This window comes from Microcebus murinus, chromosome 3, assembly GCF_040939455.1.
Source record: "Microcebus murinus isolate Inina chromosome 3, M.murinus_Inina_mat1.0, whole genome shotgun sequence".
Taxonomy (NCBI): domain Eukaryota; kingdom Metazoa; phylum Chordata; class Mammalia; order Primates; family Cheirogaleidae; genus Microcebus; species Microcebus murinus.
In genome coordinates this window covers 51743483-51760118 of record NC_134106.1, presented here as the reverse complement: position 1 = coordinate 51760118, position 16636 = coordinate 51743483, and the positions used below count along the sequence as shown (strand labels likewise).

The 16636-nt window shown below is 35.7% G+C and overlaps 1 protein-coding gene across 14 annotated transcripts in view; it reads right to left on the bottom strand.

The window, feature by feature from the left end:
- Positions 1-16636, bottom strand: part of EHBP1 (EH domain binding protein 1) — a 351096-nt gene that overhangs the window by 246192 nt on the left and 88268 nt on the right. For all 14 annotated transcript variants that reach the window (XM_012764882.2, XM_012764889.2, XM_012764886.2 and 11 more), the window contains one exon: positions 13833-13886. In XM_012764882.2, the coding sequence (XP_012620336.1) occupies positions 13833-13886 (54 nt within the window). The remainder of the gene's footprint in view (positions 1-13832; positions 13887-16636) is intronic.

Sequence of the window (16636 nt, the reverse complement as noted above, 5' to 3'; positions counted from 1 at the left end):
TGAACTTGTTTCATCTTTAGAATTCATATTACTTTTGCCTCCAGGATTCCAGGGATTTTATTACCAAAAAAACCCCTAAAATTACATATCAGAGAAGAATATTTACAATACTGAAAGATAGAAACTGCCATATACCTGTAGGGATACAAATAGCCATGTTTGAAAAGCTTAAATGTTAAGCTTAAGAACTTAAAATGTTCTTGATGATTTCAGTCTATATTAACTTGTCTACTTCTAATTTCTTTTGTACTTTTCAGCTGTCATTATACATTTAGCATAGTACATATCGCCTTTCTCTTGTTTCACATGTGTACTCCTCAAACCAGATTTTAATAACTAAATAGAAATGTACAGAGATTTCACATAGATAGTACAGAGCTAGGCTCCAAACTCAGTGCCCAGGATAATAAGTGTTTGATGAGTGAGTAAATGAGTGAATAAATGGTAAAATGGATGGTCTTCAGAGTTTGAAGACCTGGGTTTGACAGTATAATATTCCATCTGCTTAACTGACCTAAGAATGAGGGTATAAAATTATTTTCATAATGGAATACATTTCAAAATGTATAAAGGCTAGGCATGGTGGCTCACGCCTATAATCCCAGCACTTTGGGAGGCCAAGGTGGGAGAATCACTTGAGGCCAGGAGTTTGAGAATAGCCTGAGCAACATAGTGAGACCCCATGTTTATAGAAAATAAAAAAATTAGCCAGGTGTGGTGGTGAGCACCTGTAGTCCCAGCTATCTGGGAGGCTACAGCAGGAGGATCACTTCAGGCCAGGAGGTCAAGGCTGCAGTGAGCTAGGATCGTGCCACTGCACTGTAGCCTGGGCAACAGAGCAAGATCCTGTCTCGAAAAAAAAAAAAGAATTATAAAGTATTGCTTTATACACTCATTTACCTCCCCATTTTCCAAATCTTTAATTTGCCAAAAAATACAAAACAGGGTGACCTTAATGTTCTCAAACTATCTCCCTTCTGCATCAGAAATCTGATTCAGTAGGTCCAAGTTGGGGCCCAGGTATCTGCATCATTAAAAAGTAAGACATGATTTCAGGGATAATAAGCACTGACTTAAAACTAACAACATCAATAGTTCTTTTCCTTTGATACTATTACTCACCATGTGTGCCATGTAAATTTGTAGATTCATAACAACTATATATTAAAATTTTTAGTTCTTTAATTATCATATAACTCAATTTAATGGCTAGGTTACTACAACCCTAGAAAAATCAATCACTCTTTAAAAAATGAAATATTCAAGAAAGTAATTGAACAACATGCTATTCTACAACTTTTGCTCAAGCTATTCCAGCCACTGGAGGGACCCTCTAAAATCCCCTGCAGTTGACTATCAAAAGTACTTAATCTCTTATCTGAAATCTCTTACTTGGATTTTTAAAAGGCAATACAGCCAGCACCTCATAATCAAACATATTAATATTTCTGCAGCAAAATGAATAAACAGTTATACTAAGTGAAACAAATACTATGCATAGTCTTATCTCAGGTCAGGTTAGGTTTTGGCACCAAATGAATATGAACCAAATTTCTGAGAAACAACAACAACAAAAAATTAAATCTTAGGTAGAGATTTTGGATTCTTAAGTTACAGATAAAGGATTATAAAAATTTTATCTTTTAGGTTTCAATTTGTATATCACTTTCAATAGAAAGCTTCCCCTAACCCCCCAAGACTGGGTTAGATACTCTTTATATGAGAAGATGTAACATCCTAAACTTAATCTTAGTGGTTGCCTGTTTATGTCCCCCAGACTATAGGACACCTAGAGTCAGAGAGTCCATCTTTTTCACTATTACACTCTCATAAGTAGCAAATATCTGCCACATGGTATCCATTTAATAAATATTTAGTGAATGAATAAGCAATTATGAATACTAAGTAATCTACTGAATTTTTACACTATTGCTTTACTTGCTTATCTGTAATGTATGATTAACAAATAAAGATGAATCTCCATGTATCGAACTGGAACAAAAATCAGAAAATAAAAACCAAAAAGCACGAACATTGTAATAGTATGAATATAGAGCTTTGTTGCTGTAAAATAAAACTTTCCTTAAATTTGTTGGCTAGGACATTTCACAAATTAAACTACTCCATGAAATAAATTATCTGAAATGCAGTTTTTATTTACTATTTTAATATAAGTTTCTTACATCACACATAGATAAATACAGTACAATTCACTTTTGATGTTAATTCATGTGAGTTCACTTCCTATGTCAGAAATTTTAGAATGTAGATCTGAAGTTGGAAACTTGCTTTCTTCTAATTAATTCACTCTAATAAAACTGACAAATGATTAACCAAAAATGACAGATAATAGACAAGATGAAAATGAAAAACTAAGTAAGTATTTAAGTAGATGGGTAGAGTTGCACAAGAATCTTAGGATTCTGACAGGCTCAAAGCATGTTGCAGTTTTTATTTTTTTTTAAGTACAACAAAAGTTTCTCCATTATTTTCTTTAAAGTCAAAAGATCATTTGAGAATAAGGAGATGGAATTTTCCTCCAGAAGCACAATCTGAAAGATTTCTGAACTTGAATAGCATACTAAATATTTAACATAATGAAAATTAGGAAGGAAAAAAAATATGTATATATAAACGTTCTCAGAAATTTAACCAAAATGAGAGTGAGTTGGCTGATGAAGCTTCATTTAACTCCTAGTCATATCTAGAATATCCTGCCTAATTTACACAGACAGCCAGTCACCATTCACATAATCATACAGAACAGAAAGTTGACAGGATAATTAAAAGACCAGAAAAGCCTGTCTGAACTATGAGCTTCCTATTCTAAATGCAGGAGATAAATTCTAAGGGGGCAAAAGGGATAGATTTGTTGCTTTAAATATAGTCAATTATTTTTTTTCTTTGTAGAAAAAAGAACACAACAATATCATTTCTCAAGAATCAAAATAGCTAATTTTGAGACTTTAGCCTAACATGTCAGAGAGATCACCTAAAGGAAATAAAGTTTACCAAAAAAAAAAAAAATTATTTATAGGTAAATCATCTTTTCTGACATGCCAGTTATCTCTTAGCAAGTTCTTAAGTTAATTATGTTCAAGTGGGCTTCATTATTTACAGAAGAAATTATATAAATATGATGTTTACTTTAAATAATCTGGCCGGGCGCTGTGGCTCACGCCTGTAATCCTAGCTCTTGGGAGGCCGAGGCGGGCGGATTGCTCAAGGTCAGGAGTTCAAAACCAGCCTGAGCAAGAGCGAGACCCCGTCTCTACTATAAATAGAAAGAAATTAATTGGCCAACTGATATATATATAAAAAAATTAGCCGGGCATGGTGGCACATGCCTGTAGTCCCAGCTACCCGGGAGGCTGAGGCAGAAGGATCACTCGAGCCCAGGAGTTTGAGGTTGCTGTGAGCTAGGCTGACGCCACGGCACTCACTCTAGCCTGGGCAACAAAGTGAGACTCTGTCTCAAAAAAAAAAAAAAAAAAAAAAAAAAAAAAAAAAGATAAACTGAGGTCCCCCATATACTGTGCTTTCAAATTTCTGAGATATTTAGAATCCAAAAGGTCTAAGATTCTGGGGTTGTAAGAAAAGAACATGATTGAAAAGTTTATACCAAAAGAATGGCCTAAAAGAGACTTAACAATACAGGGATCTTCGATTGTATTCTGGTTAGTGCTGTGTAGGAAAATAACACACTCTCTCAGTAAGTAGCCACTATGGCTAAACCACGTGAATTTTCTTGCCATTCAGCAAAAGCAAGATAATTCATATACCTTCTTGACCAACTGCAGTTAATAGGATGAAGAAAGGACTCGTTTCCTAAATATAGAGTTGAATGAACTACAGTACAATTAATATATACACATATATTACATAATACTAACAAGTACAGATGAATGGGTATTACTGTCTCAACTACTCTTACTTATTGGATTTATAGAAGAACAAAAAGTAGAATGTGCTACCTAGTGGAAATTTGATTGATCAGGTTCAAGAAAGTTAACTGGGCCACATTTCCATAGGGAGTGGAACATTAATAGGGAGGCTATAAATAAGATGATAGTAGGATAAATATTGTCCTACCTTAAAAAGGCTAAGCTATATCTGATTGGTATTTAGATTATAAATCATACTGATTACATGGTGGAAGAAAGATCCTTCTAATTTTTGTGTTGTAGGATGTGGCATTCTCACATGTACAACACACCCTTTGGATCACTGGAAAAGTGGTGCTCATGAAAGGCTTCTGGCTGAAAAGATAATCCTAGTTTGCAGCTACTAAGGAAGCTATACCAGGTTTAAAGGGAAGAAAGCGCAAGTTACAGTTCCTAAACAAGATATCCAATCTTTACCCAGACATTGGATCTCTTGGCTGAGATGACAAAGGAAAAATAATTAAGGGAGAGAAGTAGTATTTGTATATATTTTTTCTTTGAAAGAAAAAGTAGAGGTAATTTTTCAGAATGTAACTTTGTGAGATTCAGAGATTGGATTTTTGCGAAGTATTCAAATTAAATCTAATAAGGTCAGAAACTTTGTGATTTTTTTTTATTGTTTACATTACATTATTTGAGCTATTTATCATCTCTGTTCCTGGTATAATCTGGTCAAGTGAGTTTGGTTGGGCAAGCAATCCTGTTCAACATAATCCAACAAAAGATACAAATCAGAGGAGGATTTATACTATTGCCTTGAAATTAACATAAGTAATATCCCATCTATTTAAAAGGTTTCTGGAGGTAACATCAAATAAACAACAATTAAAAAGGCTCAGAGGAGATGAACTGCCCGTCTCACTGGTGACAGCTGGAAATAGTGAAAGACTAAATAGTGGATAGGTGGCACCAAGAAAACACATTTTGATACACCACTGCTCTCTTCCAAGGAGGACATAGAACCTCAAGTTAACCACATGCCTATTATTAAATTCATTGGGTTAACACTTAAAAAACAAAAAGTAGATGTCTATATATCTTTAATGGGGGAGCTCATGTTTTCTTTTGGTTGGTTTTCTCTCTTCTTCTCAATTATTTTTGCTCTAAACTCACCATTGGCTCTCTTCCCCTTATCTTTCTTACCTGATATTTCTTCTCTCTGCTTGGAATGCCTTTTTTGTCCAACTTCATTTTTTCTTGAACACTAAACTCTGCAGCCGCTTTCTCCAGGAAGTCTTCTTTGACTCTGCCCTCCTTTACTGTTCTCTAGTACACTATGATTATCTTTTTTCCTGCAGTTCTTCCTTTATGTATCCAACATCTCACTAGTTTATAAGATTCTTATAGACAGGCTTTCTTCTTCTTTTTTTTTTTTTTAAGACAGAGAGTCGCTCTGTGGCCCCAGGTAGAGTGCAGTGGCATCATCATAGCTCACTGCAACCTCAAATTCCTGGGCTCAAGTGATCCTCCTGCCTCAGCCTCCCAAGTAGCTGGGACTACAGGCACCCATCACTATTCTATTTTTGGTAGAGACAGGGTCTCACTCTTGCTCAGGCTCATCTCAATCTCCTGACCTTAAGCGATCGTCTCGCTTAGGACTCTCCGAGTGCTAGTATTGCGGGTGTCAGCCACTGCCCCAGGCCAAGACAGCCTATCTTATGTCTTCATTGATTTAAAGATGACATACCATTATGTTATATAGCAGTAAGAAAGAAAAAAACACTACCAGTTGTAACTGTGAGATACCATAGATGTATGATGATCCCAATTTCACAGAAAAAATGTGGGGGAAAAAACCTATGACCTCAGAATAGATGGAATTCTGCATGTCTTAATTAATTCTGTATCTTCAATAGTTACCAAATTTCTAGACATATAGAAAATGCACATTAAATGTTTGCAAAAAGACTGGATGAATAAATTTAACCTAGATTGGTGCCTTTTTTCAATATGCATATTTTATTCATTCAAACACCAATGGAATCAAAAAATAAAAATTTTTAGATTTTAAAAACTAAAATCTATAGATGTAATTTACACAGATAATGGTTCTGGATTTAGTTGGGTAATCTAAAACACTAGGGAAGAAAAAATTTTTGTTTTCTGAATATAACTATTGTGGCTTCACATAAAAAAAAAAAAACATACACACACACACAACCCACAAAATCAATTGCCTAGATGAACAGGCATTACTGTATTATGGTAGATAAAAAAGAAACATAATTTTTAGTAGTAGCCATTCTTGATTATTTGCACTAATAATAGGTAAATGAGTTATACATAACCCAAAATAATATCATTTGTATTTTTGAAGTATATTCATAATCATATTGTAAGTAAATACAAGCATAGGCCCGGATATAGATATTAATAAATTAGCAGCATTTATTTACTTTCAGAAAAAAACTGGTTCTTAATACTGGATTAAAATTATAAGGAGAAAATATCCTAAATCAAAAGATGAAAATTTTAGAAAGATAAAAACATTTTAAGTTTAACCCAATTATGATATTTATAAGTTGTCATTCTTTTGAGGTAAATGGTGAAGTCTAGATGCTATCGAGAGGCATAAGTGGTATAAAGGAGTAGAAAATCTAAAATCCTGCAACAATAAATTTGGAAATCAAGCTTCTGTTCCTTTATATCTTTCTATGTCCTCCAGAAAGGAATGTTATAAAAATAACTATTAATACTCCTTACCAAGCTAGATGCTTTACATATATTATTTCTAATCATCAATAACCTGTGGAGCAGATATTAATACCATCATTTTATACCTGAGCATACAGAGGCTGTGAAAGATTAAATTACTTGTCTAAGATAACACAGCTAACAAGTGGCAGAATCACCTCTAAAGTTTTAACTTATGTATATGTAGCTTTCTGGTTCAAAGAAGAAAGCTCAGATAAATGGAGAAATAAAAGAACCAACAAAATGAAAACATCATTATCTCAATTTACACAAAGAGGCAGGAAGGTTGCCTTGAGAAAAAATATTCAAAATTCTGGTGACTGATAATTCTTGGATTCCATCTTATAATGTCTAGCAGCAGTCAAGTAACTAAACCAAATAACTTCTGGACTGAATATAAATAATAATTAACAACCTGCCTTCACTAATCTAATATATATATTCCTCACAGGTTTACTAATATAGAAGGCTGATTAAAAACTTCTCTATGATTCTACGATTTTAAATTATTTCTTTCCATCTTTTCATTAAGGGAGGTAGTTATTGCATTAAGGGTTAAGGGCAAGGGCCCTGGAGAAAGACAAAACTGGATAAAATCTCAACTTGTTAGCTATCTGACTTTGGGCAAGTTAATTAACCTCTCTAAATCTTTCTTTATCTGCAAAATAAGGTTATATAACTGACTTAGAGTTACTGTAATGAGCAAATAATAGTGTGTGTATAAAGCATTCCACTTGTATTTAGCATTTAGTGTCTAATAAATGTGTTAGCACGATATAATTTGGAGACTTCTATTTTACTGGGATATTTTATATTAAAATTTCACTCTATTATTACTGATGTTACTACTGGACATTCTGCATAAGGTCTCAAAACTTCTATATTGACTGTGGGGTTATAACAGGAAGTACAAAGAAAAGAAATGTATTAAAATACCATTCAAAGTGTATGCCTTTTAAGTATCAGAATAATGTACCAACAGACTTTCAAACAAAATCCAGATTTTACAAGACAAAGAGTCAGACTTTAGGCCTTTGAAATTCATTAACTTTTCTGTATGAAATGTGGAAACACACTAAAATTTAAGGTAAAGCATAACACTATTACATGTTATTGCTACATGATCAGCAAGAAAAGAATTGCTTCTCCAAGCAAGAGTCAATTTCATCATTCACCACTGAGGGGAGCTATAACCTAGGAAAACGTTTATATAGCATCTTAAGGTTATTTTTAAACTTTCCCACACCTTACAATATTCATTTCATCAACTCTCTTATTAAATATATTTTAAATTAATTTGACAAGCATGCCACAATTCTATTTTGGAGACCTTACATAGAATAAGAAGGTTCATTATAACCATGTAATCATAAAGATTTCCCCTGCTTTATTTTTCTCCATAGCACTTATCTAACATTATATTTACTGTGTTATATATTTATTTTGTCAAACAAACTATATATTTCACACATTAAGTTTATCCCTCCCAGATACACACATATGAATATAAATTCTATGAGGAAGAAATCTGTTACCTCTTTCATATACCACTCTATTTCAAGTGCCTAAAACAGTGTCTCACACATAATACTTGCTCAGTGAATACTTACTGATGAATAAATGAATGAATATCGGCTCATTTATTGGAAAGATTAAAAATACCTCATTAGATGATGATAAGTAGAACAAACTGCTACAACTGGAAAAATGCAATGTCTGCTTACATTGAATTTTGGTTTAAAAGAATGTCTAAGACAGTTCTTTAATCCTTTAGATGCTTATAGAGACAGATCATAGGAGATTGGCTTAATATACATTTATAGAATTCCTAAATGATCTGACTGGCATAGGAAGCTGGTCAATTAAAGGGGAAAATTATGAGTACTGATACCCTCAAATTTTAATTTTGTTCAATACATATTAAAGTGCTTTGTTCACAAGTTTTATGGCCTCTTCTTCGAGTATAACTTTGTTAATTATTGACTTTCGCATCTAATCACCACCCACAATGTATCATTAATGAATTTCAATTTCTTTTAAATGAATACTTAAGTACTATAGAAATGCAATCTGCATACAAAATCCTTCCAGATTTTTATTACTTTTTCTCAGATTTTTACAACTATAAAGATATGCACACCAGACTGGACAGCAGTTTTTACAACTCACTTTTATCAACTAGTCTTTCTAAAGCATTAACAATTCATGAAATAATCCTTCGAACTGATTATTTCATTGATCTATGAAATATCTAATTAAATTACATAATTGCAATAATAGGTCAACAGCATTTAAACGTCTTGTTAAGGGTCAAACTCAACATACAACTCGTAAGTGCAGAAGTGTAGGCCAGGTGTGGTGGCTCACGCATGTAATCCTAGCACCCTGGGAGGCCAAGGAAGGCAGATCGTTTGAGCTCAGGAGTTCGAGCCCAGCCTGAGCAAGAGCAAGACCCTGTCTCTACTAAAAAAAAATAGAAAGAAATTAGCTGGACAACTAAAAAAAAAAAAAAAATAGAAAGAAATTAGCTGGACAACTATATATATATATATATATAATTAGCCAGTCATAGTGGTGCATGCCTGTAGTCCCATCTACTCGGGAGCCTGAGGCAGTAGGATTGCTTGAGCCCAGGAGTTTGAGGTTGCTGTGAGCTAGGCAGACGCCACGGCACCCTAGCCCGGGCAACAGAGTGAGACTCCATCTCAAAAAAAAAAAAAAAGAAGTGTATAGGAGTGCGTCACAGAGTAGCCTACTAACCATGTTGACAGATGTGAGTTTAAAACCAGCATGTTTTACAATAGAATGAAAGATATGAAATAATCCATGTAAATTAAGTAGTGGTTAATCAGAAGGGGTCCTACTGTAACATGGATCTTTTACGTACTATCTTACAGTTCACTGAGTTTATTATATAATCATTCATTCATTGACTCGTTTAACAAATATTTATTGAGAAGCTACCACCCAAAGATACCATGATTTTTAAAAAAAAATCATAGTGGATACAGAAATAAATGGAGTAAAACTTTCCCCTTGTTAAATCTACTTATCCAAGCAGAGGTCCTATAAGCCTCTCAGAAAACCGGCCTAGATTTTCCAAAGCAGGTAAAAAGAGTTAACACACCTGGACAGGTTAAAAAAAGAAAAATTCTCAAATCTCACTATACAGGAGTTAGCCCTAACAGAAAGAAATTAAGGTCCTCCTGAAAACGAAAAAAGAGAGATCTGTCAAATTCTAGGCTATCTTTCAGGTGAGAATACAGCACTTCCTTTGTTTTGTTTGTTTTGTTTTAGGTTTAATTACACAAACTCATCCTTTGATATTAGACAGGTCACAATTTATGATAATTGTCCTCATTTAGAGTTGGTATACTGGTGTATTCTCTTGAGTTAATGTGTTTTAAATGTTTTATTCACAACACAGGCATTCATGAGCTTTCCCATGCATTAAGAATATAGCAATTTCACAATACTTCTGAAGTCTAGTAATGTTATATTATGAAAGCAAATTTGATAATGGATGCACTTAATATTTACCTTTATTTCTTTAACTTTCAAAAAATAAACATGTTATGCTGGGAAAAGAGGTCAAATCCCATAATCACCTCTTAAAAACAAACCTGTTGTAAAAACAGGCATAAGCCAACAAAAATCATAAGAAATGTATCTAATAAAAAAATATTATCTTACTTTCTTGCATGGGGATCCTAGCAAGCATTATTAGTGTTGTTGTTGTCATAATTACTAATAGCTGAGGAAGTGCCTGCCCCTCACACATTCATTAATTTTACTTTTCTTTGAATTAGTTCATCAATAACTAGATTCCCCTAGGTTTCAATCATAAAACAATCTTAAAAGGCGAGTATTATTTTCTTTGATATTTATGACTGAGAAATGAAGTTTCTGCTACATCTTCCTTTATATACAAAACTAGTTTATATCACAATTCAATTTCCTTTTTTTTTCCTAATCTAGAATAGGAAATAACTATTAGAGAAATAAGAAAGAAGTAAGGAAAAAAATTCCAAGCAGGGGTCCTGTTAGCATCTCAGAAAACTGGCCTAGATTTTCTAGGCGTAAAGAATTCAGTACAAGAAATTTACAATAATATTCATACTCCATTCCAGAAACAAAAGTATTTTATACAGAAAAAATATATGTTGATAGGGAATTTTCAAAGAAAGATATACATTAGCATTATTAATTGGTTCCAAAATCCTACTCTAGATAATTCCTTTCTTTCTTTCTCCCTGAACTTAAAAAATCAAAAATTTGGTCTACAGAAAAATAATTTTCAAATAGTTCATTTCTATTAATTAACTCAAATATTTCCATTAATTAAAACACTCATGTACCTAGAAAAGCCTTCTGAGATCATCTAGTAGAAACCTTTCATTTTATAGATGAAGAAACTGAATTCTAGGGAATAATTTACTCAAGGTCACCAGTTTTAAAGACACAACACCAGGATTTATATTAAATTCTAACCCAATCCAAAGTTCATGGTTTCGCTATACTATGAGATGAGAGAAAAAAAATGCTTTTTTTTGTTCAAATAAAAATATGTAGAGGCAGAGACCCAGGAACCAGAAAATCTTCCAGCTGTTAAAAAAGCATAATGATGGCAGAGAATCTCCAGAAATGCAGTGTTCTCTCCACCACATCAGAGTAAGGTTTTCAAAATCATCTGATTACATAGTAAAACTTAATTTCTGGTAATATTTCAATTAAAATGTTGGTTTTATAAGATATACAATATGAATAATAGTTAGAGGCCATATATATTATTTTTACTGGATTTTTATGAATCTAATAATTAATAAATGTTCAGAGAGAAGGAATGCTAACACTTTATTTTCCATTTTCCTCCTATATCCACTACCTTACCTGACAGTCAGATATCCTGCAAGCTCAACTATTTGAATAAAAAGGCAAATGAACAAAATAGGCTTCTGAGCATAAATAAACATATTTTACATAAAAAGGCTATAAATATGCTCTTTCACTTGAGAAACACATATTCCAATATGGAAAGGATAATCCAAAACACATATCTTTATTTCATAATGCATTTAAATTTCACAATTTTATTTTATTTTTATTTATTTATTTAGAGACAGACTGTCACTTTGTTGCCCAGGCTAGAGTAAGGGCCATGGTGTCAGCCTAGCTCACAGCAACCTCAAATTCCTGGGCTCAAGCAATCCTACTGCCTCAGCCTCCCGAATAGCTGGGACTACAGGCATGCGCCACCATGCCCGGCTAATTTTTTCTATATATATTAGTTGGCCAATTAATTTCTTTCTATTTATAGTAGAGACAGGGTCTCGCTGTTGCTCAGGCTGGTTTCGAACTTCTGACCTCGAGCAATCGGCCCACCTTGGCCTCCCAGAGTGCTAGGATTACAGGCGTGAGCCGCCACATCCGGCCTCACAATTTTATTTTAAATTTTAATATTTCTCTATTGACCTTTAACATACCTTTATAAAATGTATAATAAAGAATAAAAAGATTTTTCCCCCAAATCCCACAGATTTGAATGCCTTCTGGAGTCAAACCTAATATATATCATATAACTTTTTTTTAACTTGTACCTTTCAATAGGTTAGTTTATAATCTGTTTTTCAGAAATTTAGAACTAGTGTGCCTTTATCTTAAGATAATCATGCAATAAGAACACCTTTCTAAACAAATATAAAGTTAGCTTTTACGTACTTTTGTTATTAATTATGACTCAAATTTATTTATTTTATTTTATGTTTTATTTTATAAGACATGGTCTGGTTCTGTCACCAGGCTGAAGTGCAGTGGCATGATCATAGTTCACTGCAGTCTTGAACTCCTGGGCTCAATCTTCCCTCCTCAGCCTCCCAAGTAGCCAGCTAACTCAAATTTAACTAGCTAATTCTTTTATATATCAAGTTAACAAAAAGATTTCAGATGTATAATAGAGCAATGAGTATTGAAAACTGAAGCCCAACTACTGGGGAGAAATTCCTTTTTTTTTTTTTAAGGCTGGTCAAGTGAAGCAGTGGGAGTGGAGAAGTTCCTGATATAAGAATCAATGCTAGCTTTTGAGTCTGTAACCAATTCCAACAAGTCTTTAGTTTTTTTAAAACTTTAATTGCTACTCCAAGTATAATGCTCAAATCTATCACTACAGACAAGCCAAAACTGTTAACATTTGTGAATCTTTAACACAATGACAGTGAATTCATATCCAGCCATCAGAACTCCTCTTACGGTATTCAGACCTGAACTCGCTCCAAACTTCTCAGTTCTTTAGGTCTAAAATGGCTCAGTTACTTTGGGAAAAAGAGTAAGATTTCTTTTATTACTGAGATACAAAACAAAGTCAGGCACAGAAAAGAAGAAAATGAATGATGCAAAGCATGTTAGAAGTCTGTTATAAATGTTTTAAGCTTTAATGATGATGAAGGTCATGATAATGGTGACAACTATTATGACAATGGTAAAAGCTAATATTTATTGAGAATTATTTAATCCTCATAACAACCCTATAATTTTGTGACTGAGAAGAAACTTGCCTATGATTACACAGCTTGTAACTGGAAGAACTAGGGATTGAAATCAGGCCTCTCTGACTCCAGAGCCCACATTCTTAATCACTATATTTTCATCGCCCTATCTTCATAAATCCCTAGTCAATAACCATTTATTGAACACCTACAATATCCATACTAGTGACTTAGGATTCCACGGTATGTAAATTAATTTTAGGTCATTATTAAGGTACCAATCTAGAATCTCTCAACTCAAACAGAGTTAAAACATACACTTTATTTTTAAAGATTTCTGAGGTCATTTATTGTTTCATTCAACAAATGTGTCAATGATCATCGGCTTTGTGAGAAGCACCACGCTAGATACTGAACAGATAAAAAGATGAATAACACATGGTCTTGCCCTCAAGCCCCAAACAGAATACATACAGTATGTATGTAACTCGGTATTGAAGACTTACAGTTTAAAAAAAAGCATTTCTTTTGTTAAACAACAAATAATTATGTTACTGGCTATCATTTCATTTTTAAAAATTCTAAAAGCTACAAATTACTGTTTAATTTTCATAAGGCAACATTTTTCCTACTGCCAAAATGCCAATGTACCTTAATAATACATATATAAAATTAAAAATGTGAAAGATGAAGGAATTTGTTATTAGCTTACATTTTCTATGACAAATGTCCATTCTTTGTCTTCAAATTCCTCTGCATGAGGATCCTGTAACAAAAGCAATATATGAAATTGAAATGCATGTCTTTAGTTCAATCTAATTAAGAAAGGACAAATAGCCTTGTTTTTAGCTTTTACCAACTTTTAAAAAGGGAGAGGCAGAATAGCCTACTCTTACAATACTTTCATAATGTCGCTAAATTTAAATCATTATTTAATATTAAGAAATCTATTTTACATTTTTTAATGCATACCACTATCTTCCATCATTGCATATATGTCAAGACAAAAAGAAACCTAATTGGAGACAGATAACCTAGAGAATGAACTATTAAGAAACACTTTATTAAGATATTAAATGGTTATATAAAGCCCTCCTTTCATTTTTATACCTGTGAGTATTTTATACTAAAAGTACCACTTGAGGCAAGGTTTTCTTCAGTGCAAAGGTTATATAAACATCTGGAATGTCAAAGCACTGCAAGGGACTTGGTAATCTAGACAAAATGGGAAATCAGCATAGGCTGTTGATACCCTCCTCTTACCTTTCCCCCATTAACCCTGGAAATGCCTCAGAAACCTGAGAAAGAGTAACAGATCCTACAATCAAATGCAATTTTTTTAATATAAAAAAATGAGGGGGCGGAGCAAGATGGCTGACGAATAACACCGCCAGACAGAGTGTCTCTGCAGAAAAGACAGATTCTAGCAGAAATTAGAGGAAAGAAGCAAGAAGACAAGCATACAGCGGACAAGGGCCGGAAGGAGGGGTACCTGAGACCCCGGGAGACTCCACGGGAGGACGCTGCGGAGGAGAACTGGAGACTGAGACCACCGGAGCAGCCCGGAGACCAGCGGCAAGGGTAGGCGGGTTTGCTGTTTCCCCTCCCCTGCATTTGGGACTGCTAGTGGGCTCCCCAGCGGGTGGAGAGACCTGCGGACGCCAGCCCAGAGACCGCCGCTGCCAGCCAGCGGTAAGCCTGTAGCAGACGTGGCACCAGGTTCCCAACTTCCGCCAGGCACCTCCGTGTGCACAGACCTAAGCCGCGTGGCAGGCGCCATATTGCCTCCTCCTCCCCTCCGCCGACCCTACCTGCGGCTGCCCAGAGAGACAAAACAGCCACCAGCCGGAGGCACCTCCAGGGAACGGGACCTTCCTGTTTGGGACCCTACACCTGACTCAGGGGAACTCAGACTGTGAGCTCCCTACCCGCCCACCCTCCCAGGTGCTGCTGGCACGGTGTTCCCAGGAGAACGGTGCTGACTCAGAGGCTGAGAGACATAGACCCAGCTTGGGCTCCCTGTGGGTGAATTGGGACCGGAAATCCTCTCCCTGGTGGGGATACAGTTTGAACTCTGGGACCCAGAGGTCGGACCTGCAGACCAGATCCCCTGCACCGAGGGCTAGCATTGCCCGGGGCACAGAAGGGTTATACGTGAACAGCCTACTGAGGTGTGTGTGCCTCCAGGGGCGGATCGGCGTCCTAGAGGGCAACCCTCCTCCCAGGAGGAGGCCGTGCGCCCAACCCAGGTGGCGTTCCTGTGCAGAGAACCTCCCCGCCGACATCACAGTCCCAGGAGGCCTGGTGGCTTGTGGTCTGGCCTGCTGGCAGAGGCCCAGGAGTAGCTGCGGACTTGGGGAGGGTGGAAAGAAGCGAGGCTCGCTCCAGACTGCGGGTCTCAGACAGCCCCACCCCCACACCCAGACTTTCTGGCTGAGCAGGACCATTCCAGCCCCGCCCTGACAGCTTTCCCTGGAAGCAGAAAACAGAACTTTGACCCCTGCTAACGGCCTGAGGGCAGGCTTACCCAACCCAGCTCCACCCAGAACAAGAGCTGATAACAGAACACAAAATCAACAACATAGCCTGTTCCTCCAAGCAAATGCCACCTACTGACAGGGACAGCATCTTGCACAGCCTTTCCACCACACCCACTGACTCAATATACAGGGAGTGGTCCAATTTCACCCACAGAAACGACCTAACGCCTCAGAAACTAAACAAGGTGAGTGAATACCCAAACAATAACTTAAGGAAAGAAAAAAAAACTGATCGACATGGAAAGAAATCAGCGAAAGAAATCAGGAAATATGAAGAACCAAATGGAAAACACACCCCCAAAGAGGAGCACCAGCCCCCTAGAAACGGACACCAACCAAAATCAGGCAACCAATATGACAGAAGAGGAATTTCGTATCTGGATTATAAGAACACTCACCGAGCTGAAACAACAACTCAATAACCAACATAAAGAAACCACAAAAAGCCTCCAGGATATGGAAAAAGAAATAGACACAATGAAGAAAAGTGTAACCGAACTCCTAGAAATGAAGAATCAATTCAAGGAACTACAAAATACAGTGGAAGGTCTCAAGAACAGGGTAGATCAAACAGAAGAAAGAATCTCAGAGCTTGAAGATAACACCCTCCAATTAAATAAATCAGTCACAGAAATAGAGCAGAGAAACAAGAGAAAAGACCAAAGCCTACAAGAGCTGTGGGATTATGTGAAGAAACCTAATGTGAGGGTCTTAGGGTTACCAGAAGGGGAAGAAGATAACACTAAAGGGTTGGACAAGCTGTTTGAAGATATAATAGAGGAAAATTTCCCAGGCCTTGCTCAAAATCTTGATATACAAGTTCAAGAAGCTCAGAGGACCCCTGGGAGATTCAATGCAAACAGGAAGACGTCATGACATGCAGTCATCAGACTGACCAAAGTATCAACTAAAGAGGCCCTTCTAAGAGCTGTAAGACAAAAGAAGCAAGTACCATACAAGGGAAAGCCAATTCGAA